The 17,217-nt window shown below is 42.3% G+C and overlaps 1 protein-coding gene across 1 annotated transcript in view; it reads right to left on the bottom strand.

The window, feature by feature from the left end:
- The window catches only part of LOC124037783 (xenotropic and polytropic retrovirus receptor 1 homolog), a 114,032-nt gene extending 98,569 nt beyond the window's left edge, over nucleotides 1-15,463 (bottom strand). The window contains exons 1-2 of the mRNA XM_046352830.1: nucleotides 15,078-15,463; nucleotides 6,659-6,710 (exon numbers count right to left, since the gene is read on the bottom strand). Coding sequence (XP_046208786.1) covers nucleotides 6,659-6,710; nucleotides 15,078-15,146 — 121 coding nt within the window. The 5' untranslated portion in view covers nucleotides 15,147-15,463. The remainder of the gene's footprint in view (nucleotides 1-6,658; nucleotides 6,711-15,077) is intronic.
- Nucleotides 15,464-17,217: the final 1,754 nt, after the last annotated feature.

Below are 17,217 nucleotides of genomic sequence, written 5' to 3'. Positions count from 1 at the left end.
TAACTGTAACCTTAACTGTAACCTTAACCACGTTGCTAACCTTATGCCTAACCCTAACCTTAACTGTAACCTTAACTGTAACCTTAACCACGCTGCTAACCTTATGCCTAACCCTAACCTTAACTGTAACCTTAACCACGTTGCTAACCTTATGCCTAACCCTAACCTTAACTGTAACCTTAACCACGCTGCTAACCTTATGCCTAACCCTAACCTTAACTGTAACCTTAACCACGCTGCTAACCTTATGCCTAACCCTAAAATAAAAGCCCATTTTGACTTTGCAGCTGGCCCATATATTGGAAACCTTAGCTCTACCTCCAGGACAAGATTCATCCCAATAAAAGGCAACTTGTAAGGAGAGGGAGTGAAAAGGCCACATCTCCCCACTCCTTCATCCAATTAGTCCCCTGCTTTTTCATTGTTCATTACCCTGATTCGATTAATCTATAACCTTGAGTTTCCTCTCAGCTCTTTATTGACCCTCCCCATCCTCCCATCTCTCTCTCTAGAGCACCAGTCAGTATGTTGATCATCCTTGTAGACTTCCCTCAACTCCTTGATATCTTTAACAATCTCCACTAGATAAATGCCCCCAGGCTTCTTCCTCCTCTCCTCCTACTGTAAAAGCAGTAGCACATGAGGCTTTTTCTACAGATGCACGGCCAGAAAAGTGAAATACGGGTGGCACCAGGCAGCTAGCGCTGCTAAGGAGGAATAAACCCACAAACACTGAGCAATTAGCATTTTCATCTAAATCAGAGAGGCAGCTTGTGAAGCAGCCCATCAATAATGCAGGCTGGTGGGAGACCCTGGCTGCTAGGCTACTGGCCCACAGAACGTACAGGGCTGTGTCCTTGGGCTACTGAGACTGGGGAAGGCTCCTGCTCAGAACTCCTGCTTAGATCCACACAGGGGCCTCTCCTATTGCCCACTGTAATAACAGCTGCTAGACCTAGACACACGTGAATGGAATAAAAATCACTAAAATAATACCACCGCCAGGCTTCAAATAGCCAGCCATGTCCTTTAGCAACCAACAACAGCAGACAAAATGGAAGGCCGGCCCATCGCAGAAGGTGGAGAGCTGCGAGTGGAAATCATCATGGAAGGTGGAGGTCTCTGGGAGTGTGATTCATGTTAGCGCTTTCATTAAGTGGATTACGTACTTATCTCACATTACTATTCCTCCTCGTACGAATTAATTGGCACTAAAAGGGGAATGGCAGCGAGGAGGCAACAGGAGCCATTGTGACGATGTTTTTACTACCATGTTTATTCTCCTTAATTAATGCAATGGTGCCTTTGAAGTGCAATAATAAATGTGTCCAGGTGAGGTGTGTGAACAAAAGACTGCCATATTGAGGATGAAAGAGATCGAGCATAGTGTTGTTCAGTGGTCTTTGACCGGAGAAAAGCAGGCAGGCTAATTGCTAGTGACTGTTCTCTCAGCAGGCAACAAGCTTGTCCCCCTCTCCTCTCTGATAACAGCTCTGCTTACTGCTCCACTCTGAACGACCTTCACCAATGCAGACTGGGGAGTCTGTCTGTGGCTGCAGCCAAACACACAAACACAAAACACACACACACACACACACACACACACACACACACACACACACACACACACACACACACACACACACACACACACACACACACACACACACACACACACACACACACACACACACACACACACACACACACACCACTATCTCACCAATTTTACAACCAGCATAATAACTTCTAATATTGTCTCCCTCCATGTCAGTTTCTTACATAATAATGTGATTGGTGGGATCTTCGGTCTGAGTTACCTGAAGTGTGCTGGAGCCCATCTGCTGGTATTGAACCTGAGGGCTGAAGTTGAGACACAATTGCTTTTCTGCTGTTATTGATTCAGCTACATAAAACATTAACATGTTTTGAGTTTCAGGAGACACCCCTGGATTTCAACGAGGAACTACACAGGAAGAAAAACTCCACATGACAAAGGGGTTGAAGATGGTTGGCTGAGCCAATAGCTAGCAGTAGAGTATAAACACATACTTTATAATATCTATTTTATTTCATACAAAACAGAAAGGTTAGCTGTGTAATCAAGGTATGAACAGTCCAAAGGAGGCTGGCTGGATGAGTTATAGGAGGAAGGGCTCATTGTAATGGATGGAATGGAATAAATGTAACGTGGTCAAACATGTGGTTTCCATTTGTTTGAGACCATTCCATATATTCCATTCCAGCCATTACAATGCGCCCTTCCTCCTATAGCTCATCCAGCCAGCCTCCTCTGGAACAGTCATATAATATTCCACTGCAATAACAGTGTAATCAGGCTGCACTGAGGGCCATGTTGCCTGCTGAGTCAGAAACAGTGGTCAGTGGGACTGCTGTGAGGAAAGAGGGGGAGGGCTCAGCCTGTCCAGAAGGCTGCTCTTCTGCCCAACTGAGCCATCATTCTTTATTATGGTGCTTTATCCTTTTACAGTCCGTCTCAAACTGCTGCTGCTCCATACAGTAATAACACTGAAGCACACAGATACAGAGGCATTATGCATCAAACATCAACAACCAATGTACTCAGGGGAAGACACGTAAAGACTCCCCTCATTCCATTCAATCTGCAGTTTCACGCATGGCTTCTGTCCTCCGAGCTATGTATTATAGAGCAACCTAGAGAGACTATAAAACATTTTACTGCCCGTTTGTGATAAAGACCTCAGCTAACTTAGTGTACGTGCTTGGCTGTGGGAAATCATCTTTATGGTGTCCTCCTGTGAGCAGTCAACAGCACAACCCTTCCCCCACATTCCTCCTCTACCTTGGTCAAGCTATGGGGGGAGGTGTGGGCCCCGCCCTTCCCCATGTGAACCATCCTAGATCACCCCTGATGTAACTCGGCCAATAGACTAGGCCACTACGGCATGTAACAACATTGAGAAATAGTTCCGGAGGCAGACTAATTCCTCCCATTGCGGTGTTTATCTGCAGTTATTGTTTTAAAATCTCATAATCGGCGGGCTAATTGAATTGGACTTGGTCTACTGTAGGGAGACCCCCCCCGCTGGCAGGCCCGCGGATCCATTTCCAAAAACGGGGCCTTTTTCTTTTGAACTCAGTCAGGGTCTCATTGTTGCGAGTTGTAATAGTAGAAAACACAAGGTGCAATTTCGAAACTTGGTTGTGCATCAGCAGCTTTCCTCTTGTTATGTCACTCACTGACAGTCACTCAATTAGCCCATGTTTTTGACTGATAAATGAGTCTAGCCAGCTATCTAAACTTGTAATAACCATGGCCGAATACCGACCGGGCACGCTGGGCACCTCCAGGTGGCCCCCATTGAATTTTTTATTGCAGGAAATGAACCAAATCTGGTACAATGCATTTAGTTAAGAGAGTTAAGCAGTAAATTGTTTGCACAAATCAGTTGACTGCATGTGTGTGTATGAATGTGGGTTAGCAGACCCGCCAGCCACTTCAGCCCCTCGTGATGAGTTCAGATACTTTGCGGCCCCCAACCCCCATCAAAGTTGCCCATCCCTGATCTAATTCGATCTTACTGGAGAGAGACAGAGAGGAGGAGCCTGAGCTCGGGCCAGATGCTCCTCAGTTCATTCTCCTGGACTGAGCTGCAGTGCAAAAGCTGTTCTAATTCAAAACTAGGGAGCAAGAACAAAGGATCTCCCAAGAGGTTAAATGCCATAGAAGACTCTACAAGCACTCTGGTGCTGTATGGAACTAGAACAAGCTCTCTTAATTACTGAACATTTATCCGAGTACGGTAGGTAGCGCTGATCAATGCATTTCTGTCAAAATGTAAAATAACTTTCCTCATCAGTCCTGAAAGCAGGCTTATATTTACTCCTATATAGAGAAGGTCACAGTGTAGCAATTGTTTGGGAATTGATGACGGACTAAAATCTTCATCAACACAACAGGTAGTATTGTATGGCCAATACAGTATTGTGTCAGGAGTTGTATCATTCATATCTCTCACATCCAAACCATCCAAACAATGCCTTCAGCCTGACCACAGGAAAGCCTACGGCGTTGAGAACAGTGGGCACACAACCCATTGTGCTGCACCCCAAGACATTGAGTAACATGCACTTCTGGGGTATCTGATAGAAGCCTGGATGAAGAGAAGGCCCTTACAGAGGCTTTGAAGTGCTGTATTCCTTCGTGTTGAATCTCTACTATAACTGTATCAGGTAGCGGGTCAGCTAGAGGGAGTGGTAATAACCCAGTAAATTGTCTCCCGGAGGCACCAGTACTCTCACAGAATACCAAACCTGACTCAGACACGGCAGGCCTCGCAGTCGAGAGAGAGAAAAACATCTCAGAAATCACATTCCCGTAATTACTCTTTCATTGAGGGGTGATTTAATAAAATCATCCCTTTTTTTAACTGAATCAGATTTGAAACAGGGTCTGTGTGACGAGAAGTTCTGTGCTCAGCGTGTATTTCACGGGAAGCCTGCTAATCTCGTTCCTCATATGAAAAGTAAAGTGTCTGGCGCTGAAGTACAGGGGTTCAAAATCAAATCAAACTGTATTGGTCACAGGGCCTTCCGAGTGGTGCAGCAGTCTAAGGCACTGCATCACAGTGCTAGCTGCGTCAACACAGATCCGTTCGAGGTTCGATCCCAGGCTGTGTCGCCGCTGGCCGCAACCGGGAGACCCATGAGGCGGCGCACAATTGGCCCAGCGTCGTCCGGGTTAGGAGAGGGTTCGGCCGTCCGGGTTGTCCTTGTCCCATTATGCTCTAGCGACTCCTGTGGTGGGCCAGGCACATGCACGCTGACATGGTCACCAAGATGTTTCCTCCGACACATTGGTACAGCTGGCTTGCAGGTTAAGCGAGCAGTGTGTCCAGTAGCAGTGCGGCTTGGCGGGGTCGTGTTTTGGAAGACGCACGGCTCTCGCCCTTAGCCTCTCCCGAGTCCGTACGGGAGTTGCAGCGATGGAACAAGACTGTAACTACCAATTGAATATCACGAAATTGGGGGAAAAAAGGGGGTAAAGAAATGAAATAATAATATAAAAAATATATTGTACTGCTCACATACACATTTAGCAGATATTACAGCGGGTGTAGCGAAATGCTGGTGTTCCTAGCTCCAACAGTGCATTACTATCTAACAATTCAACAACCTTCAATATGTGTTCCAGTACAGTAGCTGGTCCCATGTATTCCTTCTCTGTTTTTCCATTATTTTACTCTTCATGGTGGCTTCAGGAGTGACCTACATATGGCAGCTCTGACAGGGGCAGACAGGATGTGATTCATCAGCCATCTTGACGATAAGACCAACCTCAAACCCTCAGGAGAATGTTTAAAGGAGACAGCTCATATGTTATCACCAAACTGGACACACAGACAACTCTGTCATTTAGGCTTCACATGCCATCATTGGTTGAAATATGAGGTGAAAGTTTGGCTGATTAATCATACTGTCAACGGCTGTTCGCTAGGCTTTTCTCCTCTCACCACGATGCGACTAGAGACTACTGTACTAGAGACAATAAACACAGGCTGACAGTGTGGTCTTTGTCAGATTATTCCATGCTTCATGAGTGGTGAGGGAGTCTTCTTTTGGAGTCGTATAGCGGAAACTGACCATACCTTCAACTTGTCAACCTGGACACAGTAAGAGTGGGTCCCGGGCAGCATTGAGCAAATTCTCAGTTCTGCTTCTTTTTCCTGCATGCTCGTTCCAGCCATGTTCATCTCCTAGCCTGTCAACCGCACCTGCCAACTTCCTCTTTCCTATTCCACTGGAACTTTGGTTTTGGAGACATCAAAGTCAGACCAGAGGAGGCTTGGACACACCACTCTCTCACACACACACACACACACACACACACACACACACACACACACACACACACACACACACACACACACACACACACACACACACACACACACACACACACACACACACACACACACACACACACACACACACACACACACACTGACTGTAAATAATGTCTCTCTCACACCTTAACAGAAAGGCCCGGCCCGTCGGCCCAGTCTCCTGGAAGTAGACCTTCAGAGAGATGCAGCTCCCCAGTGAACAAGAACTAGACACTTTTCACAGATCAGTGCCAGACCGTTCAACCATCACGTCTGGGGAGAGTCCTCACGCAGTCCTCCACACAGAGCAGCACTTCTTTGTATGATGTAAGTAGGATATGCATTCTGTCGTGTAAACCAATTCTAGCATGATAACTCAGGCATTCATCTAAATATTGTTGTTGGATGTTGAGCATGTTTTATGCGACCATTGTATTTAGAGGACTTCTATAAGAGGACCCTGAGTGTGGTCATCCAGTGACTAACTGCACTGCAACTGAAGAACTCTTACCTCCCATCACTCTGCATCTAAAAACAAACCATTACGCTGGTCCCTGTCACGCCTCGCTGGCAGCCTGACGTTGTATATTAATTATAGCCAAAGGCCTTATCACAGCACTGCACGGTGGTAGGGAAGTCACTGCACCCAGTGGCTGCTGGGTCGTGTGTAGGGGGTGGCTGGATGATCACTGGAATTTCCTCTATTTTTAGCAGGGCCTGTTATTTCGGGGTGTCAGGACGTACGGGTGCGGGGCGAGCTCTTTCTGTCCGTGGACCAGGAGTTGACTTACCTTCTATGGATGGGGCCTGGTCCTGGGCTGCATACAGCATACTCTTGAACGCCTGGAAAAGGAACAAACAGAGGGATAATCACTCGTCAGTTTCTCTGCTGTACAAGCAATGACCTGCTGATGTTTCATCCAATCAATCAACACCTTTTCATATGAGTAAATGATTGCAATAATTAGTGGGGTTGACGTAATGAACAAGATACCATTGATTGATAAATTCAAGTAATCTACTTACATAGCCATTGTCATGAGTAGTATGATAAGTCAATTACTTCACACAAATGAAGAAAGAAGACCAGAAAACTAAGTAATATATTGAAAGTATATCTGAAATGTCCAAACTCAGTACATAATGTCTACAGGGAAAAATGACCTTCGGCAACGATCGGCAAGATGTGTGAAGATAATGAGTTATAGGACATCAATTGCCGTTGTATTTAACCATGATGTCTGATGGACACAGTTTCCCTGTCACATTTCCCATCTCTCAAATGAAACAGAGATAGAGGCTAGTTCTTATCAGTTCTCACAGTTCTTATCACACCCAAGGATTTTTGTCTATGGTTGAAGAGGGACCCCAGATGTGCAGGGAAAAGTTTTCTCATGACATTGTTGAAGGTGCTCTTCTAAAATCACATTCCTTATTTTCAGAGAAACCAAACGCATTGGTTCCGTACACAAAGGAAATAGAGATCTGTAATCCACTAGGATCCATTGCATGAAAAAACAAGTTGTTAATGGTGTACTGCACCCTCGGAAATATGCATCCAAAATACAGGTCTAACCTGGCTGCTATCAGGCTACCTGCCATGGCTAGATCAGCAGACCTCCGTCAACCTGGTGTAGATGTCAAATTGAATAGAATCAAGGAAGGCATGGATGCATTGTACAGTGGAGTTAAATGCAAACTATTAACGATATATGGTGCCATGGTCTCTCTCCGTGGAGACACCCTGGCACAACATAAACTGGCAGGGTTCAAAGAGAGTGTGGGCTTTGCCTACAGTAAGTGCAGGCACTGTGAGGGTTCTTTTGAGGACATGCAGACACACTTCAATGAGGATGCATATCCTAAAAGGACATTGGAGAAGCATGTCAGACAGTGTGAGGGAATAGAAAAGGCACAGACGGACTTGCTTCGCAACAGCCTGAGAACAACATATGGGATCAATAGAAGGAGCAAGTTAGTTGAGTTCCCAGCCTTTGATATCATACAAACGCCGCAACACAGTATGCATGTCATTCTGCAGGGCATAGCCCCATTGGAAGTCAAATGTGTTTTGAATCATCTTGTTGTGTCAGGACAGATTGATTGATTCCCTTGTTCCCCTCTGGATGTTAGAGATCGGCCATCCCCAATTTCTGTTTCTACATTAACGTCAAGTGATGGATAAACTAAAACAGTCATCTGGGCAAATGCTTGTCCTGCTAAGGATATTGCCATTTGTTTTTGGAGAGTTTGGAAGTCAATGCATATATACAACTGATAATTGATCTAATAGAGATAGTACAGATAGTATTTGTACAGATAGTATTTGTACAGATAGTATTTGCACCTGTTCTTTCCATTGTGACTGTGTCTAGGTTGAAGTTACTCATTGAAAATCATTTGAAGCATTGGAAGGAGCTTTTTCCAGGCCGCAATGTTACACCTAAACAGCATTATATGATACATTTGCCATCGCAGATAAAGTCATTGGAGCCAATGGTTAGACATATGTGTATGCGGTTTGAGTCTAAACATTGTGTCTTTAAACAATGGGCTTCCAAGCTCAAGTCTTTGATTAATCAGAACCAAATATATGACAGCTGCCAAAATGTTGACAGTTCAATGCACCCAATTGTTTCAAATGAAAGGTAGATGGGACCTGTATCAGAGGTTAAAGATCTACAATATTTCCATGGAAAATTGAGGGACTTCCGAGGTTTCAATGAAGTAAACCAAATCAACTGTAGTAAATACATAACTCAGAAGTCCATGATCTTTGCCAAAGTACTGAATGGGAATATGCCAGAATCTGGACTTGTCAAAAACATATTTCTTGGTGATTCTAGGCTTTATTGTTTGGTATATCAACCACTTCAAACTATACGCTTTGATAGAAACGCTGTGGCTTATCAAGTTGAGGTCCCACACCTTGCACAGGTCACTGAGTTAGTGGATGCTGAAAAGCTGGATGATTTAACTCTTATTACACAATTAGCAACAAGAGACAAACGTATGTACAAGTCAAATACCGTCTTGGGGATGTAACAGAATTGTACAACAGTTGAAATGACTCATAGTGTGTTTGTTCTGTGTTTGTTCTGTGTTTTGTTCTGTGTTTTGTTCTGTGTCTACATGTATTTTTATTTTCCTTTATTTAACTAGGAAAGTCAGTTAAGAACAATTTATTATTTTCAATGAAGGCCTAGGAACAGTGGGTTAACTGCCTTGTTCAGGGGCAGAACGACAGATTTTTACCTTGTCAGCTCGGGGATTCGATCTTGCAACCTTCGGTTACTAGTACAACACTCTAACCACTAGGCTACCTGCTGCCCCATAATGATTGCTGTGCTGTGAATTCCATTTGGTCATTATCTGTTCTTAATATGTGAAGAGATGAAAAGGATAAGATGCTTGAAATAAGAAATTGTGACTTTGACAAAGCAGTTTTGTACTTGTCAGTGTAGATCAAACAGCTTTATAATTCTGGTAATTCTAGTTTCGAGCATTAAGTTACTCGGAACCAGTAATACAATCTCAGTAACAAGTTATATTATCTTATTATGATAATTAAGGACAAAAAAGCTTGAAACAAGTGAAATGCTCTAACATAAAAACTGCCTGGTAAGAAGAAATATCTCGTCAGACAAAAAACAAGCATATATTGCCTTGATTTAAGATATTTAATCTTACTTAGATTTACATTTTTTTGCAGTGTAGCCTATATTACAAACACCTCTTTCTACAGAATGGGGTCATTTCCTTCGATCACTCTGACCTTGCAGATAATGGATACGGACAGATAATTACGAGATACGTCTTAACATGACTTTATTCTGTGAGGCCTGGACCTGAATATATCCCTCTTCCTCCCTACCAATCTAACTCTGGCAATAGCAGTCACTGTGAACACGTTTCTTGGACGTCTAGTCAAAAGAATTACGCTTGTGCCTTCAGTGGGATAGACACAGTGGGATAGACACAGTGGGATAGACACGGTGGGATAGACACGGTGGGATAGACACGGTGGGATAGACACGGTGGGATAGACACGGTGGGATAGACACGGTGGGATAGACACAGTGGGATAGACACAGTGGGATAGACACAGTGGGATAGACACGGTGGGATAGACACGGTGGGATAGACACGGTGGGATAGACACAGTGGGATAGACACAGTGGGATAGACACAGTGGGATAGACACAGTGGGATAGACACAGTGGGATAGACACAGTGGGATAGACACGTACCCGCATGGTGAACTTTGTGTCTTGTGCAACAGTGTACAACCAATATTTTTTGGGATTCAAAGCTTAGATGTGACAAAGAATCATTTAAATAATGACGCATAGTGAAGAACAAAGTATCTTCTTGACAACCATATGTGTAGTTTATGTTCCATTCCTCCATTCTCTAGAACAGTTTATCTGATGTTTGGATAACGTGGACATATGAGAGGAAAGGATGATAAGGATGATAATAATTAATCCTACTATGTGGGAGGAACCTACTTAGAAACTCTGTTTGCTCATTTTCCAACCTGAACACCAACACCAACACTGCAGTCAGATATCACTCTATGCTCATATCGAACACTTCATTTGTAGTTGACATTCTTCGCAGGAGACCACCTGTGGTTCATGTAGCAGGGTTTACCATCCAAACTAATAGTTGGAAGAGACAGAGGGGACGCATTCATCAAGATGTAGGCATATTGCCATGGCAATAGCACCGATGGTAAAGGGGGCAGGGCAGGGCGGCTCTTTTTTGCATGCCCCCCCCCCCCCCCCCCCGACTGTAGCATAGTACACCAGCTTACAGAGATCAACCTGCAGGTCTCCCCACACCTCATTAAGGCTGATCGTCTTATGTTGAGATGTACAGTAGTAAAAAAATAACTATATCAACTACAATACTGTAGGTACTGGGTGGTCTGAGATCTGAAACTCCAATGATTCTCATCATCACTTTAACTGAGTGGATCTCTGAGTGCAGGACTGACCGAGAACAGATGCCTTCTCAGTAGGGGATAGAGGATGAGGTGTGGGAAGCTCGCCATGCCATCTCTGTTGTCTAAGTAAGATGCATACATTACACCAGAAGTGTGTCGTTTTGTGTTGGCTACAGGCTAGCATGATCATATTCATCATGTCATGTGCAATGATTTCTGTTCTCATTTTAACCATGCACCTTTTGTTAATGTCAGTGGTTGGAATAGTGAAAACGTTTATATGAACCAATCATTTGTATTTATGGTTCACATTATCCAGTTTATGCAGCGAATCATCTTGCAACGTGTGCCACTGGCAGCGCTCAAAAACCTGCATATGGGCCTACCTGACGGTTGAAACACTGCACAGAGAGGCTAGAGTGGGAAATGAGCCCCACACAGTAACCACTGCATGTAATTAACATGTGCACCTGCTTATGATAATAATTGTATGTCCCTTAGGAATAGGAACTTCGCTTACACAAGCATTCTCCTGAACGTATAAACCCACGCAAGTGATTCGATTGCAGAGGTAAAAGCACAAGAGGCTTCCTTCTGTCGCCCACCCACGCTGCCACATTACCCTCTCCACCTTGCTCATGTTACGGCTTCTGTTGCTTTACCCCGCTCACACAGAACAGACCAGGAACCAGACCAAGGGCCAGCCTGGATGGAACCGAGAACCAAGACCATGTACCAACTGCACGAGCCAAAAGGAAAATGTCCACGAGATAAAACAAAGAGGACAAAGGACAAAGGGAGCAGTTTAATGTTGTTTTGTTTTCATATTATCTAGAAGAGTGAGATTACTATAATGCCGGCATAACACACAGGAATGAGCTCTGCTTTCCTAATGAGCAGCAGCAGACCTCAACGCTAAACAGGTGGATAAAAAGGACAGTCTCGTAGGATGAGCATACTTCATTACTTGATCACTTCATCACCTTGTCAATTCCTCAATTCACATGCAAGCGTTTTGGTGATTAGAGGCATCTTTTCTCCCAAGCAGCCGAACCAGCTGTCCTGTTGTAGCCAAAAGGCATTTAGAAGAATCCAAACAATGTTGCATTGGAAAAAATAAAAGAAAGAGTAAGGTCATTGATGGATGGTAAAAAAAAGACTTGAAAGACCAAACTAAACGGTGGGGATAACAGGGAGACATGTTGTTTGCTGATGTTTCCTCCACAAAGCCTTGCTCAAGAAACGTCTCAAGGACAGAGTGATCTCTCCTCTGTTTTGGCAATAAACAGACATGTATATGTAAAAGGACCATGAGCTCCAACGTGAAGTTCATAGAAGCATGTCAGATCTGGTGTCAAATGAAAGCTAAGAGTATTATTGGGAAATTCAACCATTGTCTATCCTAAACACTAGGATTAAGCAAAGGCTTTGATTAGTGGTCAAGCAGATGGAAAGGGGGTCTTAAAAAACACCTAGCAGGAAAAGTCTTAAAAGGTATTAGAAATACATCAAAACATAATAATGTTGAAGTAAAGACCCCTGACAACTAATATCAACACTTATATTTAGTTTGGATAAATGATGTTCCTTACGTAAATTTAAGAAACATTGCCCTGTGTCTTGAAATTCATCATATTTTCTCATTTCTCTCCCTCATGAAGAGGGAGGATAATGAAGGTTCACAGAAGTAACAAGTAAATCTAGACCTACCAGTTAGTCAGTGTTTTTACTGATACCTATTTGATTTATGAATTATTAACTGATTAAAACTTGAAATGTTGTTACCAAATTGTTAACGAAATTTCCAAAATAATCTTTAACGGAATTTGTGCAATTGAATTGGATACAATGGGAAATCATAGTAGTCACAAACCACAGATGGGTCAACTGCTACAGTCCTCTCTTCCAACGGAATCCTGTTATGTTCAACTCATTACCATTTTCTTTCTCTTTCTGTCGTCTGGTGGTCAAAGCAAGTGTGAAAACAGTCTGGACAACCCCTCCCTCTCCCTCTCTCTCTATCCCTCTCTCACTCTGCTTTTCTGTCTTTTCTCTCTAGTTAATGTCACCTGTCCCGACTCTTACTCAACCCTACCCATGAGCCCCCTCTCTTGTCATTTACTGTAACCAGCATCCTCACCCCCTGAGCACCGGCACCGGATGTCCATGGACGTTGAAAAGTAGTTCACATTTGGTCAGTCCACCCTGGCCTTGATTTCAACGTCCACAGACATCCATTTTTGGTTGTTTTTTTAAGAAACGTGGTCACATATAAAAACGGAGGGAGATTTTACCGAAATTCTGTTACTTTGCAGTTCTTCCAGTGAATGTGTTTTTGTAAAATGTTCCGTGTAAATTGTTAAAAGTAATCCTTGTACATGTGTGTTTTTTGTGTTTTTTTTGCCGACATAAAGTGAAAAATCTAAGTCTCAGCGCAATTCCATTACCCTCAAATTGCCCATAACCTTATTCCCTTAATATTTCCAGGGGATAAAATTAAGATTCAGAGGCTCTTAACCTAATATAAAGTGCTATATTTCCGAATGTTTATGACCAGTTCCCCATCAATCCAGCCCACAAGCCTAATTAATGCAAGACCAAACAATACATCCCTCACACTCAGAGAAAAAAAAACACTCATCAACCAATACTTCACTAAGCAAAGTGATTCAGTTAGTAATACTGATTATTTATAGATGGCATAGAAATTGATGGTATGCCAATCTATGCCAGAGAATCCATCATCCATCTCAGGTCATCCATCTCAGAGCTGACTGAGGTGTAAAATGGCTGATATGGGCCATGCATTGGTCCCCGTACTACACGCGTCAGGCTGCAAGTACAGACAAAGACCAATATGACCATATGTGTTTAACCTTCACCACATCACCACATCCAATTGAACGCATAGAGCTTCCTATACCTACTTAACGAGTTAGGTAGATCAATAAAGGTATTTATAAGATGTATATAAACATATATTTTTTTATAGTATGGTATAAGGCCACATAGTGAGGCATGCAGGTTTGATGCTGAAATGCAGACTCAGACTCTTCCAGAGGCTCACATCAGCATGTTTGTCTATAATTCATAGATGCAAGCCTTGTCAGAGCCCGTCCTCACTCAGACTCTTAATGTGAACCAAGAAGATGTGGGGTGTGACCCTGAAAATGCTCCTACATATCCCAACAAAGACCTTGCCTTTGATGTACCCTTACTCTGATCTCTCCAAACCATAGATACAACCAAACATGGCCAGTTTTAAACTTTGTGATTTTGGTCCGTTCAATTAATGCTTGTCAAACAAAGCAAGGGATAATATCAAATGAACAAACATTGAAATGAACTAAATAACTTACAGAATAGCGTTAATTCAATCAAATTTGTTGTTGTCACAAGGCAAAAATGTTTCAGGACAGTAGCATTTTATGAATTATAATGAAAACATTATATTGTGATTCTACCCATTAACAGAGAATATCCTATGCATAATCATTTGTATATATATATATAGTTATATGTTTTAAAATCATATTTAAAAAAGTGACATTTCTCATTCTAAAAAAATGTTTTAGGTCTGGTTTCAAACACTGGAAAACAATAACGGACTAAGCCATATAAATACTATCCTAATTGTTCAGCGTTCCAATGTAATGTAGGATGTAGCGCACGCGATGGAGACCTGAGCAGGTGACAGATATATGTCAACATTAACAAATATAGAGAAAGATAATAATGTATCCCGTAAATATCATCACTAACCTAAATAAAATAACAATTAACAAAATGAATTAATGCTTAGGGTCTATGAATAGCAAGTATGTTATATATGAACAAAAGGCTTCTACAATTAAAGTGACAGCTTCAGGAATGGTTGCAGAAAGATAACTAGGATGCATAAAATCATGACCTAAAATGACAAAACACTCGATTAAAAATAAACAAAAAATGACCAAGACAGCACAGTTTATCAAAAGGAAAGTTAGAGCTTACGCAATAGCCAACCATAAACTGTAGACTGTCCTTATCTAGTAGCCTATCCAAGTAATCTTTTGTTACACAATTCAAGAAGTAGGCTAAAAGTTAAAGTGACAGCTGTAACAAAAACACAAATCAAGATTAATAAAATGTACCAAGACTAATGACAAGACCATATTATGCTATTAATTCAGTAGGTATTCATTAAACGATGGATTCGAGGGACTTTTCTCACTTTAAATCAGAAAGCATTACTTCTAAACACAATCGTGTGAAATTACCTCATACTGAAGGTACTGTTTCCTCCATTCCGGAGTAATATGAGACGAAAGGTGCTCCGCGAATTTCATTTTGTTGGAGCAGCTATATCTTCAACCTCCGTAATTCCTTTTAGGACTGTCCCCTGTTGACTCGAGTTTTGTTATATCTGTCAACTTGCTGGCTCGCATGCGGCAGCCTGCACTAGCGCACTCTGTCTTGTCCAAAATAACGTACTCCAAATTAACTCTGTCCCATACTATTCTTAAGAGGGATGGCGGAAAAGAATCCTCCCGCCCTATAACAGGTGGTTTGATTACGATATAACGGTTCCGGTGCAAATTCAATGACTTTCTCCCTTCGATCTCTGGTAAGGTCTGGGGACATAGCAGTCCGCCATCGCATTCAGCCAACAACGTGGTTGCGTCACTCCGCAGTGACAGCGGGCGCGGTGTGTATCCTATCTGAAGATGGTTTTAATGTCTGTGATCTGACGACTGTACTGTACTGCGCTCCCTTTATCTTTACTAGGCTATTCAAATCTAGAAAATTATTGGTAGATTTTTTGTAGAAAAAGCTATCCACATCTAGGCTACAGCCTATGTTCTGCGTGCATTGGAGGTGTGATATCATCTGTTGAATACTTTCTGGAAATATGCTCCCCAACTTTTACAAGGCCAGATAATCACATGAATTGGCTACTCAAATGTATGTAATCAAATTCCATAGCCTATCGTATAATGAGAGAAAAAATATGTATACAGTACCAGTCAAAAGTTTGGACACACCTACTCATTCAAGGGTTTTTCTTGATTTTTTCTATTTTATGCATTGTAGAATAATAGTGAAGACATTAAAACTACGAAATAACACATATGGAATCATGTAGTAGCCCAAAAAGTGTTAAACAAATCAACATATATTATAGACTTTAGATTCTTCAAAGTAGCCACTCTTTGCCTTGATGACAGCTTTCCACACTCTTGGAGTTCCTGCTCTTCACTCCTTCGTCAGTTTAGCCTACATTTCACTTATCTTAGTAGCAGAAAGCATATTTGCCTGCAGTTTTCGGTTTGGCTATTTGTTTCAAGTGTATGTGGCGGCTCTAGCTTGTATGGCGATTCCCCCCCCCCCCCCCCCCCCGCTTCAGCGCCCGGTGCCGCCCCTGGCAAGATGCCCATGTCACCCGTACCTAAATCCGCTATTGATTTTTATTAGTCTATAAATAAACCTCTTTGCCAAAATGTGTCATCTCTCCCATGTCTTATTCGACTTGTATTTTTGAAAGTGTAAGGATAATAATTCATCCATAGTTGTTCTGAAATGTTTATTGCTTGCCAACATTTTACTCCCTCCTCTATGTTTAATATAACACACATACATTGATTACTAATTTCGGATTCCTACCTGACGTGAAGTTTGTTCTATATAAAGTATTTGACTCTGATGTGGGGGGGGGGGGGGGGATTTTCGGCACAACACTGGTGTTGATGCGTGCGGTTTATTGTTGCCACCTGCAACACAGATCAACATCTTGTAAATACTACCACCTGCTGGACAACATTTGCTAATATGGCAGGCTACTGTTACATAGTTTGAAATTGCAGTTTTGTTATTTTTGATTCAGTCTTTTCTGTTTCATTTAACCAGATAATGATAAAAAAGCTACTTTTGTCAGAGCAACAAGTAGGCTAGAATCAATTTATATTAGGTAGCCTGGCGCCGTTCGTGGTCACTTTCTCGACATATGATGCTACAGTTTTGGGGCAGAAAAACAAATGATGGTGAGCATTATAGGCTAAACGAAAAATATATTAAATAGATTTTACAATAAATGTATCATGTGACTGACTTTTCCAACCAATGTACTTTTTCTATATTGGCATTTCGGTAGAATATATATAACTACAGAAGTTAAAGGACTAAGGAACGCCAATGCTTTCCGGCTTGGTACAGGCCTTTATCAGGGCTTTTTATGATACTAAAATAGTATCCACACATATAGTACACCACGGTTATTTTTGTGATTTTTTTTTTACAGTACTCTGTACTTGTCATATACAGTACCTGTCTGTACCACTAGAAGCATGGATTTCTGTCCTGATTTTACGTAAAAATCTTTGTTCCTAGTCTAAGTTCTACCCGAGGCTTTTAGTGGGGTGT

The sequence above is a fragment of the Oncorhynchus gorbuscha genome, linkage group LG06 (genome assembly GCF_021184085.1).
Source record: "Oncorhynchus gorbuscha isolate QuinsamMale2020 ecotype Even-year linkage group LG06, OgorEven_v1.0, whole genome shotgun sequence".
Taxonomy (NCBI): Eukaryota; Metazoa; Chordata; class Actinopteri; order Salmoniformes; family Salmonidae; genus Oncorhynchus; species Oncorhynchus gorbuscha.
Note: the sequence above shows the minus strand (reverse complement) of the source record. Positions and strands in the feature narration are given on the sequence as shown.